Source organism: Diabrotica virgifera, chromosome 5 (genome assembly GCF_917563875.1).
Source record: "Diabrotica virgifera virgifera chromosome 5, PGI_DIABVI_V3a".
NCBI classification, from domain to species: Eukaryota; Metazoa; Arthropoda; class Insecta; order Coleoptera; family Chrysomelidae; genus Diabrotica; species Diabrotica virgifera.
In genome coordinates this window covers 118366408-118384412 of record NC_065447.1, presented here as the reverse complement: position 1 = coordinate 118384412, position 18005 = coordinate 118366408, and the positions used below count along the sequence as shown (strand labels likewise).

The window sequence follows — 18005 nt, the reverse complement described above, 5'->3', positions numbered from 1 at the left end:
TCGTATTTTGTGCTAAGTTTTTTCCGGTTACGATATGGACAATTGTTAATGAAACACCTTATAAAATTCTCCGGTCACAGTGTTTGTTACCATACTCCTCCGAAACGACGACCGATTTTTATGAAATTTGGCAGGTATATTCGACCGGACTGGGAGTAGGTTGTTATTCTTGTTCTCATGATCATTTTTCAGTGCGTCACAGTTTTTAGATTTCTCTCTAATGCATTAAGTTAGATGAGACGGAAAAAGCGGTAGCTCCGTGATTAAACACAAAAATAATGCAGCATTACAATGGTTATATACATAAGATGTCTATTCCTAACCTACGTTTGATTCGTTGATATTTAGAATGCGCGTTTTTTCTAGGCAATCAAATACACGTATTACGAACATTTGACGAAAACTTCGTCCATTTTGGCCATTTTTTAGAAGTGTCAAAGAGTCAAGTGACGGTTATTATTCAGTCAGTATTTTGTGTACCTTTCATTTTGAAATTTAGAATTCGACTACCCTTGTGTTTCACAACGTGTTTGTGCATTATTTTGTGTTTTGGTTTAGAATTTAGTTCGTTAAAAGTTAGTTTTGTATTTTGGTTTAGAATTTAGTTCGTTAGAAGTTAGTTTAGTTGTTAGTTAATTAGAAGTTAGTTAAGTTTAGTTAGTTAGAAGAGTTAGGGCGAAGATGCCGAGGTATACGGAAAAGGAGCAAATATTAATATTAAAATTGCTCCAATATTTTCAATTAGAAAAGGAAGCTGGACAAACTTTGTTACAAATTTCTGCTGTTCGTGAAGTAAATTTCAAAATACCCTTAAAATAAAATTGTTTTACCTACTGTTTATTTCAGCGTGTTGCTGATGCATTAGGAATTTCTTTGCCAACTGTAAGACGATTGGCAAATGAAGGGATACAAAAAGATTCTGATTATTCCATCAAACTGAGCCAATCACAAGCCGCTTGTCGTGAACCCAAATTGATTTTTTACTAAATACCAACATACCATCAGGAATCGTGTTTACAGAATGTTTAGTAAAGGTAAGTTAAAGTAGGTTAGTTAACATTTATCATAATTCTGATAGAAAGGCAGGAGTAACTAACTCTCCAGAAACATTTCTTTTAAAAAATTGTTACTGACCAGTATGTAGTTACATAGTACATAAAATATATAGAAGTGAAAAGTGGTTATAAAAAGACAACTGAATTAAGTACCAAACTTTACCAGATAAATGGGTAAACTTACTTACAATATTGTAATAAAGATCCTCTTTAGCCCTAGTCCTTTTTGCGTTTTTACTGAAGTTTATTCATTTAGATCGAACATTTTGGGAAAATACATAGATTTGTAGTCTAAATATATATATATATATATATATATATATATATATATATATATATATATATATATATATATATATATATATATATATATATATTTTATAACTCTTATACTTTGGATTATTCAAAAATGCTTACTACGATTTATGAAAGGAGTACTGTTGCATATAGGATTTAAATAGACAAATTCCTAATATCAAAATTTATGTGTTACTTTACATTCTTAATATTGTTTCTAGAAGAATCACTATAGTGTCTTATCAGTTTTTCTTTGTTCGTTTTAGGTGAATATGTGACTCTCAAGACCCTAAAAGAAAAGCTGGAGGAAATGGATGAGATTCAGATTTCCGTTGCTGCACTTCGAGTTTTAAAAGAATTAAAATTCAGATGGGTAAATTGTAGTTTTTCTAACAGAAAGTATTTAATGGAACAACCCAATGTTACCTTAAAGAGACTCCAATTTTTAAAAGCCTACAAGGAAAATCAAAACAGTGTATGTCCGTTAAAACCAGTTTTCTTGGATGAAACGTGGATATGCAGGAAAGGTGGATTCCGAAAGAGCTGGCAAGATGGCAGTAGTTATGCAGTCAGAAAGAAGATTGGAGAAGGTGTACGATACATTGTCCTTCATGCAGGTTCTGAAAATGGGTTTATTGAAAACGGTGAACTCATTTTCAAAAGTGGAAGTAAATCTGGTGACTACCATGATTCGATGAATTCGAATAATTTCGGAAAATGGTTTGAGCATCACCTGTTACCAAACTTAGAAGAACCTTCATTGATTATAATGGACAATGCATCACACCATTCAACTGTGGTTGAAAAAATACCAAATGCAAGTTGGGCAAAACATTCTCTAATAGAATGGTTGACAAACCGACACATTAGCTGTTCAATATCTATGATGAAATTTGAGTTAATGGATATTTTAAAGAAGAATCTACCAGATAAGGTATTTAAGTACGTATTAGAATTTATTTATTAAATGACATTTTAATATATTTTGTTTTACAGCTTGGATAGATTGGTCCTTAAATATGGCCATCATATACAGATAAAGAAGTACATATTAACATACTTCTTAAAAAAAATTTTTATTAAATAGGATTTTGATATATTTTGATTTACAGGTTGGATAGACTGGCCCTTCAATATGCCCATCGTGTCTTGAGACTGCCTCCATACCATTGTCAATTTAATCCAATAGATAATGTTTGGTCTGACTGCAAAAGGTATTACGATGCCAATATAACTTCTTCTGGCGTTACAAATGAAGCCACAGTAATAAATGTTTGGAAGAAATCATTACAACAGGTAAATTATATTTTTTTAAAAATAAAAATGTATACCATTTTTATTCATTCAGTTGCGGTGCGAAACCAAAACTGTCTTAATTTTTACTCAGATCAGAGAGTGCAGCCAGCACTCTTATCGACGATTTCACCTCTTGTTAGAGGTTCATCAGAGACTGCACAGGCTGCTTTTCTCTGGCCCCGGTAAAAATCTTCGACATATCCATCTCCCACCGCAACTGACGAGATGGTAGTAGGTGCCTAGCGGCATCTGCTAAATAATCTGCTAAATAAATCTTTTTTTTTTATATTTTTTTAATTTTTAGGTAATTATTTACTATTCTAATTGGGAAATAAGCCACAATTTAATTTGAAAAAAAAATTTATTGACGTTTCCTTTTCCACTTTGGACGTCGTTATCAAAATACAAAATATTAATAAATTAAACAAAAATGTTGCTTAGTAAAAAATTCTTCTAATTTAATTTAATCTGACTCATTCATATCGCCAATTCAGACATATCTTATACATTTTAAAGTAGAAGACTTTAAAATGATATTGCCAATATTTATGAGGCGTTCCTGGGACGACTTTATTGAAAGATAGTTCATTCGATTACATGAAATTAACCGTAACCCAAGAATTTTTCCCAATTAGAATAGTAAATTACATAAATGCCACAAAGAAATAGCTTCAGAACAATATTTACGTAATAACTTTGCTCTAATTTAAGGTCACACCAGAAAAGTGGAGGAAGTATGTTAGACATGCAGAAAAACTTATTGACGAATATTGGGAGACGGCAAAGAGAATAAACACAAGCCACATATCTCCTATAATTATTGATTTAAAGGAATCGGATTCTGACTCGTCAGATGATGATTTTGTGGAAATGTCAGAAAAAAACTGACACTCATTCTAGCAAGTGCTACCATACTGTCAACATGTGAACAATTCGAATTAGAGCTCAGATGGTACCTAGAGCATATTACATGGAATATTTTGAACATCTATGTTTAAGCTCGCATATTTCATCTATGTTTCCTTGACGTATTACTTTTAAAGGGTTTTTATCCATATATTTTTATAATATTGTATTTTGGTGGTTAGCATGTTGGATCACGTAAGCACTGATGATGATTGGTCATCCAATCGAAAACTAGTTCGGTGATGTAGCCCTTTTTAGGGATTTTTAAATATATACCTTTTATAAAAGATTTTATATGTCTTTATATTTTCTAACTTTCTCATGGTAATATTTAGTGTTATTTAGTTCCTATATTCCTAGTATCTCCCAGTTATTTAGTTGTGTGTGTTGTGTCACCTAATCTACTTTCATTTCTAGATGATGCAGGCAGGTATTTCAAAAGATCAATTACTACTTTAGCTCCAAGTGGTATGTTTTTAGTATCTTCAGTATCATTTGGTGTTTCTACAACAAATGTCAAAAACATATCATATCCAGTGGAACCAATTATCATCCAATTCTTATATGACAGAAATATTTCACCATGGATTCGTCTCTATAGATATATCGTGATGAAAACATTCCCACTGGCAGAAATTTTCTATAATTTTATCTGCTATGGGTGTAATTTTGTATCACCAGTTTCACCTATTTTGGCATTATCCGCTAGATGAACAAACTTTTTCATTTATTAGTACCTGTCTCTGTTCATAGTGTTGTAAACAGAGGGAGCTCCTAGGTCCTCACCTAATGACCAGTATAACCTTTCTTGTAGTAATCTATTATACCCAGTTAGATAACATCTTATATATTATTTATTTTTTTGGCGTACGTAATAATTTCTTCAGTAAGTAATTTTGCAAAAAAATTGAATTGTGATGAAATTCTCAGAGCTTTTTAACGTTTTTAAATAATTATTCAGCCAGATAATCTAAAGTTATTAGAGTAAGACACTGCACTTAGTTAAGTATCATTGATACTCAAAAGAAATCTTAAATACAGAAAAGGTTTTAATCTTATCTTACACTGATATTCAAATTCTACTTTTCAGTTACTTCAATAAACTATTATTATTATTACGCATTAGTAAATAAATTGTTTTTATGATTAGAATTATACTTTAATTATGTAATTAATTTAAAAGTTACCTAATAAACGTTTTGACAACAGTCTTTTTTTTACTTATACTATTGCCAAAAAGCAGTAGTGCGAATAGAAGACATAACATCAGAAGCAATAGAAATGCAAAGAGGTGTTCGACAAGGGTGTACACTTTTACCAATATTATTTAATATATACATACTCGGAAGACATATAATAGGTGAACAAAATGTAAGCATTATAATTAATGGCATGATCATAAATAACCTGAGATACGCAGATGATACAGTTCATTTAGCTGAATAACATGAAGACATACAGACACTGCTTAATTAATAAAGTATTAAGTATTAATTAATTAATATTAACATATTATAATTAATATTAATAAAATAAGTATTAATTAATAAGTAAGTAAAGAATATGAAATATCGCTCAACATAAGCAAGACGAAATATATGATAACAAAGACAACAGGAGATTCGTGAGATATATGTACATGTACAGAATCAGCCTATAGGGCTTTTTAACGCTTCGAATTTGTTTTTTGTCCTATAATATTAATTATCTACGGCATACGATATTGATATCTACCCATGATAAAAATCAAAGACTTATGAGATAGATATATTATACGATATATATGTCAAGCGCCTGAAACAAATGAAAAGAGCGTTGAAGAGCCCTATTGAAAGAGTAAGAGAATTCAAATACCTAGATACAACCATTAATGAAAACAATAACAGCTCACAAAAAATCAAATCGTAATCGGACAGGCCAGAAGCACATTTACAAGAATAAAGAGGCTTCTCTGCTGTAGAGACCATAAGTTAAAAATATGACTGCTGAGGTATTATTCGCACTATACTACGGGATGGAAAGCGTGGACACTGAAGAAAATTGGCGTGAGGAGACTAGAGACATTCGAGATGTAGCGAAGAGTGCTAAATATCTCATGAGTAGATAGAATAGCCAACGTGGAGGTAATGAGACTTACGCATAAGGAACGAGAAGAACTAACAAATAAGAAGAAAACTGAGATATATGGGACATGTGATGAGAGATGTATATCTAATACTCCAGGTCATTATGCAAGAAAAAGATCCATAGTAAGGAGACGTAACTCATGGCTGAAGAACCTTAGGAACTGGTTTGGATGTAATAACAATGAATTATTTAGAGCCGCGGTTTCAGAAATAAAGATCGCTCTGATGATTGCCAACTTTTGAAGCGGAGACAGCACCTAGAGAATAAGATAAAAACACAGTTTATGGATAGTTTTGTGTCATTTTTTAATGTTTCCATAATTATAAATTTAATTAACAATATTGTTTACTTTTTAATTTTATTCCCCTTTATAAAAAATACCTATATGTTAACATATTGTGTAAAAATCAAATCTACTAAATTACTAATTAGTTTAATTCCACAAGCTTTTCACCTATGGCTAAGTACGATTCTGGAATCTGTCAGATTCGTCAATAATTACATGAAATAAGTCTCGACACACCCAATACAGTATATGACGTCATAATTAATGACGCACTGAAAAATGATCATGAGAACAAGAATATCTATTTTTCATACCCGTACGTCATAAGGGGGTTGCCCATGACGCCATAACTCTCACAATAATGACGTGAAAAATACAAAATTAAGCAGGTATTCTTGTTCTCATGATCATTTTTCAGTGCGTCATTAATTATGACGTCATATACTGTATTGGGTGTGTCCAGACTTATTTCATATAATTATTGACGAATCTGACAGATGCCAGAATCGTTCTTAGCCATAGGTGAAAAGCTTCTGGAATTAAACTAATTAGTAATTTAGTAGATTTGATTTTTACACAATATGTTAACATCTAGGTATTTTTTATAAAGGGTAATAAAATTAAAAAGTAAACAATGTTGTTAATTAAATTTATATATATGGAAACATTAAAAAATGACACAAAACTATCCATAACCTGTGTTTTTATCTTCTTCTCTAGGTGCTGTCTCCGCTTCAAAAGTTGGTAATCATCAGAGCGATCTTTATTTCTGAAACCGCGGCTCTAAATAATTCATTGTTATTATATCGAAACCAGTTCCTAAGGTTCTTCAGCCATGAGTTACGTCTCCTTACTATGGATATTTTTCTTGCATAATGACCTGGAGTATAAACTAACTTCTAACGAATTAAATTCTAAACCCAAATACAAAACTAACTTTTAACGAACTAAATTCTAAACCAAAACACAAAATAATGCACAGAAACGTTGTGAAACACAAGGGAAGTCGAATTCGAAATTTCAAAATGACAGGTACACAAAATACTGTCCTTAATAATAACCGTCACTTGACTCTGACACTTCTAAAAAATGGCCAAAATGGACGAAGTTTTCGTAATACGTGTATTTGATTGGCTAGAAAAAACGCGCATTCTAAATATCAACGAATCAAACGTAGGTTAGGAATATACATCTTATGTATATAACCATTGTAATGCTGCATTATTTTTGTGTTTAATCACGGAGCTACCGCTTTTTCCGTCTCATCAAACTTAATGCATTAGAGAGAAATCGAAAAACTGTGACGCACTGAAAAATGATCATGAGAACAAGAATATATTCCCAGCTGGATTCCGAGCAGAACCGTACTAAAATTTTTTCTCTAGCGCAATCGGTGTCCGAAATACCATATCTCAAGCCGCAGAAATATACTAAGAACGCGAGAAGAATGAGCGACAAATTCCATCAAAGAAAAGTGCAACAGTTTAACTTTTGGACTCAAATTGGATAAAATATGAATTTTTTAGTTTTACGAAATTTTCAAAAAATCGGTGTCTACAAACGGAATGGATTCTCACGAATCATACGCCTTACAAAAATTATGTACACACGGGTAAAACGAGCGGCAAATTTTATAGAAGAAAAGTGCAAACGCAAGCAAGGCACACCGATTGATGCATGCTCCAATTTATTAAATTCAACTATTAAATTCAAACACCTTGGTGCGAATATTTAGTCAATCCCAGTATTTTTATCTTCGACTGTTGTTGACCGATCCATTGTCCTTTTAAGGTATACGTAAAGTCAATGGACAACAGTACTCAACATAAAATAGATATGCCAATTTAATTTAAACGTGTTCAATTTCCAATTAAACCGACCAGTGACTATTAATAAGTCCCGAGACCAAACTATGTCCGTTTATGGCTTAGATTTGAGCCTACCATGCTTTCTGCGCGATCAGTTATGCGTGGCGTGCTTTCCCCTGAGCAAACCATCCAGTTTATTTATGTTTACTAGATGAACTAACGAAAAATATCGTGTACACTATGGTATGTATTAAATGATCGATATTATTTTTTGTCATTGTCATAATTAATTAATATTTAGAATTTTAAGGTATGATTTAAAAAAATAAATGTTTGATGGTGGCGGGATAAAAGTGCGCTGAGTCTTATTTTTAATGAATTTTGGGACTAAACACATTTTTGAACGTTACATCTTCCACCATCTCACAGTGGTGCTAAATACTGAAAACATGGTCATGACGTAAAAAAGTCCATATCTATAGATTTTCATGTTTTACAGTTGTTGTTTTGTAATACTATCGTACGGTAGTATTACGCAGGTATAAAAAATCATACCGGATGTAAAATTATGGGTAACCGGTGAATTGCTCGAACGCAATTACTCGAAGGCAATTGCTCAAAATACAAATCGCTCGAATAAAAAAGAAAATTGTATATCTAAAATATTTATTCACAATAGTAAAAAATATAGACATAAAAAGATACTTTAAATAGGACAAATTATATGATATTCCACGTATATAATCGTATATTAATTTATGCTGAAAAAATATTTATTAGAAATCTAAAATATGTTTGAACTTTGGAAATAATAAGAAAAATATCGGCGGAAATATATTTCCGCTCTAAAACAAGAACAAAGTTTAAATGAACTAAAAATTGAACAGTACATAAGTGGCAAACAACCTAAAAATGGTCATAGAAGATATATAGATAGTGTTGATAGGTTATTGCGTTTAATAAGCAATTATGAACCACAAATTAATAGTCTAAGAGCTAGTGAACCCTCCGACTAACGGTCATCCTGTAAGGCTAGAAATTTTTCTAGTGATAATTCATAGCACACCAACGCTAAAAACCATGACCTGGCAGGCCTCAATGGTGCACGTGTATCTACCAGGTGAATCGAAAAGTGCAAATTTAGGGAGTAAAATAAACTATCTCCTGTAAGGTTTAAATTTAAGTATGTGTTTGAGTAAGTCATTCAGAAGAAATGTGTACAATGACAGGCGATTCTGAAGAACATAAGACCTTACCAGGCGAGGGGAAAAATTAGGGGTTTTTCCTAAAATTATTCTTTTTGCATCGAACAAATTTTTTTTTAGGTTTTTTGAATCATTCCAAACAGAAAACGTCTTTCGTGATTTTTCTCTTAAGTTAATAGTTTTTGTTATATAAGCGATTGAAAATTTTGAAAATAGCGAAATCGGTAATTTTTAACCCTAAATCGGACATTTATCTTAAAATTTCAATGTTGCCAAGATACGTAGATATTCTTTAAACATTGATTGATGAAATCCCGAAGAGTTTTTTGCAATAAAATATCGAAAACCCCTTTGTTTTTTAATTGCTAATCAAGCAGGTGCGACACTGTAGTATAAGTGAGGACGTTTGAGTTTGCATAAATTTATTATCTCTAGAATGGGCAAATTTCAAGAGAAATCCTTAGATAGGTCGATTTTTATTTTTAAATTAGGACTTTTTGGCATATATATATATATATATATATATATATATATATATATATATATATATATATATATATATATACAGGGTGTCCCGGAAAATAGTGCGTTCCTTAAAGGTATAGGTAGAAGGCACCATGTAGAACAAAAAACTCTTATAACATTTTTTTCTAAATGCAACCGTTTGACCAAAAAATTAAAATGTATTTTGGTATCCAAATTTAAATCTGACAACTATGTGCGGGACGCAAATTTAAGCATAGACAGTCCCATGTGAATAGGTAGATAGAAGATGATAGTAAACAGATAGTTTTAAAGAATCCTGTTTAGTGTCAATGCCGAAAATGTTTTCGAATAGTGAGTGTATTACTTATTATGTTATTACCTATGAATGGTGTTTGTGAAAGGTTACTTGAAACATCTATTCGGTATATTAATTATTTTCAAGTAAGTACAACTTAGTTATTTCAGTTCACAAGTAAACAAATTACTGAGACATTATCTGGTGTATTTAAGTTCCACTGTAAACTATTAAAACTATGTAATTCAGTTAAAGCCCTCAGCAATACTCAGCATTCAACCTATTTAAACCTTACTAAATACATAATACTAGTTTAGTTAAAAGATGTGTTTTTATGTTAAAAGATGTGTAATTCGTTTAAAATTATGCAATAGGTATTTCAATACATTTCAAAAGAAAATAATTTTAGTAAACAAACAGTAAATACATAAGTATTACCTACTATTAGGTTGGATTATTTTAAATAGGTACTGTTAATCACAATCACAAACGAGTTCTTATTATGTTATTATGCCGTAGTGCGTACGATGTTGCCAGTTTATTAAAATTTCCAAACATTAAAATACAGGTATATGGAAAACAATGTTAACTTTTTTTTGGAAACGCTTAACTTTAGAAAAAAATGGTATAGGACTTTTTTGTTCCAAATTGTGTATTCTCTCCATACCTTAAAGGAACGCACTATTTTCCGGGACACCCTGTATATATATATGTCTTCATATCAAGGCGAGATCCGTTGGTATCATAAGCTATACATGATGAGATCCGTTTTGCAAGGCGAGATCCGATTTTGGATCTCACCTTGTATTCACGTGTATATAGTGACATCTCGATGTAACAATGGTTAGGGTACAAGGAAATCGATTTTTGTCTGGACCTCATTTTGCACCCCTTTTGGTGAATTTTATATTGCAGTTGTTCCACTAAATCCGCTGTAGAGGGCAGCGCGCGCGATCCGTTGTGTATATGGTAAATATATATTTTGCAGACAACCCGAGATCCGGTAAATTTGGAAACATCGCAAATGAATTTCACGGTCAGCTCTCTCACTCGGCTTATGTCTAGCTTGAATAAGAATGTTTACATTATTTAAGGGCTCTGTCCGGAAAGGCGATTGTCAAATATCTCGAGAACTAGACGGCATATCGAAAAAACTTTGGAATGCTTTTTGAATGGTTTTTCAAAATCTATATACTTATGCAATAGCAGGGTTCTTATTCTGCCTGCGAAAGCAGTGGGTGTAGCAACTTTGAATTTTCAACTGAAACACTTTATTTTTAATTAAATAGTTGAAATTTAGAATTAAAAATACACAACTTTTTTTTGAATCGATAATAGCTTCTTTAATCCAGTCGGAAGAGCTTCAAAATCGTCGTTTTGATGACATTTTTAGGGTTTAGGGGTACCTCAGGTAGTTAGCTTAAAACGTCAGAAACAAATTTGAATAGTTAATGTTTATTGATAAACAAAGCTCCAATTCTATTTTACTTCAACTCATTTTAAGGCTATTTCAATAAACTAATCGGTTCTTTTTTCAGTTTTTTGGTAAAACATTGTAACTTATAGACGAAAATTCTTAAAATCGGCTATTTTTCATTTAAATTGTCAATAAATAATTAAATTGAGAAAAAATTGGTCAGATTTACATAAATTTTGTTATTCCGTCCATATAGAAACTAAAACAATTGTTACGTAGTTACACTGACTGTCATAAAAACCGTGTATTTTTACTCATTTCTTTGAGCTATTTCACGTAATATCGAGATATAAGTTGTATTTTTTACATAAGTTATATTAACGTTAAACTGACTTAATTTATAGTTTTATAAGCAACAATTAAGTATAGCGAAATTTATAAAACCTTGTTTAAATTGTTTTACATGCTCTATAATGCGGTTATCTTAAATTTTGTTTTGAATGTTTTTCTTCTTACTGGTAGACAAAAAATGGCAAAATGTGCATTTTTGACATCAAATTGTTGATAACCAACATAGTTACTACTCAAAATATTAAAAAAAACTAACCGTCGGTATAACAGGTTGCCTGGAAACCAGATGCAGAACAGTACCATAAATGTTTTAGACTTTTTAGCACTTTCTTTAAGTGAAATTTAAAATCATTTACCACCCATGTACACTCATTACGGAATCTGTTACAAGAATTTCAGTGATTTCAGCCATTTTTTCAAAATTTATTTGGATTTTCTCTAGTAATCCTTCCAAAAGACAATACATAAATGGTGAATACCTTTTACACCAACTTCAAGAAGGGTAATTTATACAGGTACATACCTGGAATTATTATATGGACCGTTCACTCTTGTTAGAGTATAGTTCGCTCAAATATGAGCTCTTTTAATCCATTTCACGCGGTAAATTAGTCCGCTTTTCCTTTAGGTCTTAGTTCATAGGTTGTGATGTTTTTTTGCCCTCTCTACTATCTTCTTCCACTCTCTCCGGTCCTGAATCTTTTCTCTCCAGTTTGCAATTTCCATCTTTGATATATCGTCTAGCAGTTGATCTTCCCATCTAATTTTTGGTCTTCCTCTTGGTCTATTTTTTACTGGTTTCCAGTTCATTATCTTCCTGATCAGTTCTTCTACCCCTCTTCTTTGTGTGTGCCCAAACCATCTGAGGCTTTGTGCTTTAATGAATTTTACTATATCTTCTCCTTTATTTATATTTATTATTTCATGGTTCATCAGCTTTCAATATTCCCCTATTTCTGTCTTTACTGGGCCATGTATCCTTATAATTTTTCTCTCAATTATTTTTAACTTTTCTTCGTCTTTTTTTGTAAGGCACATTACTTCTGCTCCATAGGCTATCACTGATCTGATTGCTGCTGTGTATATTTTTGATTTTGTTTTTTTTGCTCAGGTTTTTGTCCTTGAGTAGTTGGTGATATTTCCAATATACTCTATTACCTGCTTTAATTCTGTCGTTTATCTCTATACTCCTTCCGTTTTCGCCGTCCACCATCACCCCCAGGTATTTGAAGCAATCTACTCTCTGGAATGTATTTTCACCTATCTTTATTTCTGCTATTCTGTTTATATTGTCTCGTGTGCTTATAAGATATTTTGTTTTATTTTGATTGATTATTAGTCCTCTCGTCTTTGCTTCTCTTACCAGGGTTAAAAGTGCCTCTTCTAGTTTTTTTATCTCGTGCTACCAGTCCCAGTTCATCTGCATATCCTATGATCTGTGTTGAGCTTTGAATAATTGTGTTTTTCAGCCCTGTGTCCCTAATTACTCCTTCTAGAGCGATACTAAATAGTGTCGTTTGTCGTTGACAGACTGTCTCCTGTCTTACTTCAAGTTCTATTTTGATGTCATTTGTATCGCCCTCATTTGTTTTAACTTTTGCTGTTGAGCCTTTTATTGTCATTCTAGTTAGTCTTATTAATTTTGCCGGTATCTCCATTTTTTTCATTTCTTTTAATAATTGTTGTCTGTATATGTTGTTGAAGGCCTGTTGGAAGTCGATGAATAGTATGTGTAATTCTATGTCATGTTCATAGCTTTTTTCAATTGTTTGTGTCAGTACGTGTATTGCATCTATTGTTGATCTTCCTTTGATCTATTGTTCTAAAACCCTGTTGATATGGTCCTATAATTTTTTCTGTTTATTGATTTAGTCGGTTTCTTATAATTGTGGTCAATATCTTATACGTTGTATTTAGTAGCATAATTGGTCTGTAGTTGCAGCACTTAGTTGGATCTCCTTTCTTAAAGATTGGTGCGATGTGTCCGTTTTTCCATTCTATGGGCATGCTTTCGTCCTTCCAAATTGTAACCATTAACTTGTGCATTCGCTTCGTGAGCTCCTCTCCTCCGTTGATGATCAGTTCGTTGTTGATTTCATCTGGCCCTGGCGTTTTGTTTACTTTTAGTTGTTTTAATACCTCCATGAATTCATCTCTGTTATCTCTTATATCCTCATCCTCTGAATATGCCTTGTTGTCGTTTTTGTATAGGCCCGTGAAATGTTTTTCCCAATCTTTTTTGTTTATTTTTGTGACATATTTTTTGGTACTGTATTGTTGTTTTATCTATTCGAACAATTTCTTGTTGTCTTTATTATTCGTTTCTAATTCTTGCATTTGTTCAGAGATCCATGTGTTCTTTCTTCTATAGAGTTTCAATGCTTCTTGTTTTACTTTTCTATATTGGTCCAGTTGTTCCTGTTCGGCACTTTGTAGCCATTTGTTTCTTGCGAGGTGCTTCAGTTGACTTTTTTGGAGACATTCCTCATCAAACCCTTCTTTCGATTCTTTGTTTTTTTTGGAATCCTATTATTTGTTCTGTTGTCTCTATTATGCTGTTCTTTATGTTTTTCCATTCTCCTTCTATTTCTATGTGCTCGTACTGACCCAATTTCTGTTCCAGTTGTTCTGTATATTGTTGCCTTTGTTTCTTGCGTTTTTAGTTTGGTTATATTCCATTTCCTCCTTTTTCCTTCCTTATGATTATTTGCTTTGATTATTTTCATCTTAAGTTTTGCTATCAACAATATGTGGTCAGTGCCCCATTTGCCCCTGTATATGACCTTACGTCTTGTACTATTTGTGTCCACTTTTTCGAAATTAAAGTACGATCTATTTGGTTTCCATCCATTCTTCCTGGTATCATCCATGTTATTTTGTTTTCTTTTTATGTTTATGCCCAGTACTAACTATATATGTATTTGTTGCTGCTGCTAGGTTGCAGATTTCTCCTCCATTATCATTCGTAGTTTCATGAATGGTTTCTTTGCCAGCTACATTACGATTATAGTCCTCCTTTCCGATCTTTGCATTGAAATCACCCAATATTATTAATATGTCATTCCTCGGAATATTTTCACAGGTTTCTTCCAGGATGTCTTAGAATTCTGTTTTATCTTCTTGGTTTGCTTCTTCGGTGGGTGCATAGCAATTTACTATCGAGATGTGGGCTTGTTTATTTTCTTATATAAGATATCCTTTCATTAACTGCTTTGAATTGTATCAGTTTTTCCCTCATTTTTTTGTTATGCCGTACCATTCGTTCCCTGTTTGTTTTCTCCCGAATAATACATGCTAAAGTTTTTCTTCTCAATTTTTCCTTCTTTCTTCCATCGTATTTCCTGTACGGCTAGGATTTCTAGTTGGTATTTTTTCATTTCAAGAGCTATTTCTTGCATCTTACCTGCTGCCAGCATGGTTCTAATTTTCCAAGAGCCCATTCTAATGGGTTTTGTTCTTTTCTTCTTATTGAGATTCTTTCTTTATTTTGTGCGCGTTATTTTGTTTTCGTTAACCGTTTGCATTTCCGAGTCTTTTTTTGTCATGTCAATATCATATTTCAGCCGCTGTTCTTCGTTTATTAGTTTTTTGAATTTCTATCAGCTGTTCTCTCTCTTCGTCCCATATCTAGATTTTGCCATTCACTATTAATTTCTTGTAGCCGATTTTCGTTTGCTTACCTTTGCTTCTTTCGTCCTTTGCTATTTTAGTTATTTCCTTTTGTATTTCTTTTTCTTTCGATGTCCAATCGTTGTTTATATAGATAGGATCTTTATGCTGTTTTCATTTACGTTTCTTGTTTAGGATTTCCATTTTATCCGTGAGGGCTTCTGTTTCTATTGCGCATACTGTTTCTCCTATTTTTTTGCACTTCTTAGTTTTATTTGTATTTGCAACTCTTGGGCTCTGAAATTTTCCATTTCTTCTTTTAATTTCTTATAATCATTTGTTTCTACTTTCAACCCAGTTACGATCAAGCTTTTCTTTTTGCTAAATTTCTCCAGTTGCTCCATTCATTCATGTAGCTGTTTTACTTATTTTTTTAGTTTTTGTTTCTCTGCTTTTACACCCATTAACTCTTTATTGGTTTGTTGTTATTCTTTCCTTATTGGTTTTATTTCTTGAAGCATTTCATCGTTTTTATTCATTAGCTCTTTCATTATTGTAATCATAACATTTTCCATGTCTTCCTTGTTTTCGTTGCCTGCTTTGCTTGGTGACCGTTTTTTAATTTCACTTCTATTAAAACAATCATCCAAGTTTTCTCTTTTGCGTTTCGTTTCATCATCGGTTTCACTTCCTGTGACATTTTTTCCATTTTCTAGGAGTGCAGCGCTAAATACCTGGAATACCGATATTAGATTATCAACAATACTTAATGAAAGTTACCAATTCACCGGTAGTTAATGCGTTATTTAAAAATTACCTGCGCACCAGAGTTGCCAGTTGGTCTGTAATTAGGATTGGGATTAAAATAGATACGAATTCACCGGGACCCGGAAATATGCTACCCTGATATTCTAGTTACGTAAGCTCGTCCGATTGGCGCATGACGTTAACAACAGAGTAAAGCATAGTCCCGTCTATGCGTTCGTAATACGAACGCGAATGAAATTTGAGAATAGTACAAATGAATGAATTATGACTAAAAGAAACTAAGTGATTTTTATAGTTTAGAGGAAAATTATTAAACTATTTACTTTTATTTAAATTGATTTTCAGTTATTTGTAAAGTTCCCAGTTTCTTGATTATATTGGTATCCGGAAAACAAAAATTTTCATATAATCGATATCTACTAAAATTATTATATTTCGTTAGTTGGCAAAAATTGATTAGTGGCCTACACATTAGTAAATATAATTTTTACCAAGGGGAAGAAAAGCCCCAAAATAAAACCATAAATTTAATGGATTGATAAAAAAACAAAATTTTTTACTTTTTAAATAATGTATTTCATCAGATTTAAGTAAGAGGCTTGGAAAAGACAAAAATAAGTTTTACAGTTTTCATGCCATGCACTTTATTTAAATTTTGTGCATGTGAAATAGACGTACATACAGCAACTATGTAGCAGTTTTTATAATTTTTCTTTTACGCAATGTCAGGCTGTTAAGAGACTTGTTTAATTCTTTAATTCGGAAGTACATCCGAGACCTAAAAAATAACTTGTTCGCTTTGTTAGAACAGTCTACAGTTACACTTTTGGACATAAGGTTTTCTAAATAATTTTTAGTTACCAAAATGGAATCACCATTCATGTGGAAGGAAAAATTGTCTACAGTTAATTAATATATGCCAAGAGAGTGTCTGATGGTTTACATAAACCACACTTACTTAAATGATCAACTCACGTGTCCGTTGAAACATCTTCGGATTGAATACTGGAGTCCTTCAATTTATGGCAGATATAACCAGCCAAATTCTCCAAACCATCATACTCGAGGTCACTAATGTTTTTTCATTCTAACTCTCATTGAAAACTTGAAAATCCACAACTGTTTCGTTGTTAGAATCCAGCCTTTGGATCAATTGTCCAGAAATTGGTAAATCTGGGATGTCGTCTGTTTAAACGTTCGAAAATTCGTTCCGTTGTCTCTCCTACCCGTATATAACTTTTATAAAATAAAATAAAGCTTTTTGTTAACAATTTAAAAAAATTTTAATGGGTTTTCCCCGAAAAGAGCTTCATTTTTTGGTACTATGTATCACGTTAAAATATTTGATTTGGAATTTGAAGGATAAGATCGTCTTTTTTATGAGCTACAAATTTACTTTTACTGGTTCTATAGACTAAGAATATACCATTTTTTCGTTTTTTTTTATATGCTACATTTTTTCCAAGAATATTTTTTCGATATAATACTTACTTTTTGAGTATTTGCGAAAAACCGCCTAAAAACGTGTTTTTTTTTGTTGAAAAGTAAATATTTTTAGTCGCAAGTGACTCTAGTACCTACTACTAAATTAACTTAGTACCTACTACTAAATTAACCTAGTACCTAAGTTAAAAAAACTCTATAGAACAAAAGTTGCTTAAACTTAGTCAGATCTGTTTCCGGACTTATTTTAAACGTATATTTTTTCACCCTCCAAGTAAAACCAATCAACGGCACAAATTCAACTTTGAAGTGGGGGATGGGTAGAATCTAAATCCAAATTTTCATGCAATTAGGAGTTGACCCTGAAAATTATGTGTGTTTCTTTTTATCTTTTAAATCATTTTACTTAAAATCATTTTTTAACTATCAAATAATAATTACATATTGAGTTATTTTATTTTTTAAACTTTAATAGTATTTATAAAAAATTTTACTTTCTTGTAATGTATTTTTAAAACAAGCAATCATTTAAATAATTATTTTGTAACAATTTGTATTATTTAAGAATATAATAATTACATTTTGGTTTCGTAGTAAGAGTTTTTTAAGAATATTAATGTATAGTTTTAAAATATTGTATTGCAAATAATTATCAT

At 31.7% G+C, this 18005-nt stretch overlaps 2 protein-coding genes across 2 annotated transcripts in view; one reads left to right on the top strand and one right to left on the bottom strand.

Moving 5' to 3' along the window:
* The window catches only part of LOC126884316 (splicing factor 3B subunit 2), a 157681-nt gene that overhangs the window by 10806 nt on the left and 128870 nt on the right, over nucleotides 1–18005 (bottom strand). The gene's annotated exons all lie outside the window — the stretch shown is intronic.
* LOC126884326 (uncharacterized) lies at nucleotides 1633–4624 on the top strand. Its single transcript, XM_050650267.1, has 3 exons — nucleotides 1633–2294; nucleotides 2465–2648; nucleotides 3360–4624. Exons 1-3 carry the CDS (start codon nucleotides 1663–1665, stop codon nucleotides 3534–3536), a joined length of 993 nt encoding a protein of 330 aa, XP_050506224.1. The 5' UTR covers nucleotides 1633–1662; the 3' UTR covers nucleotides 3537–4624.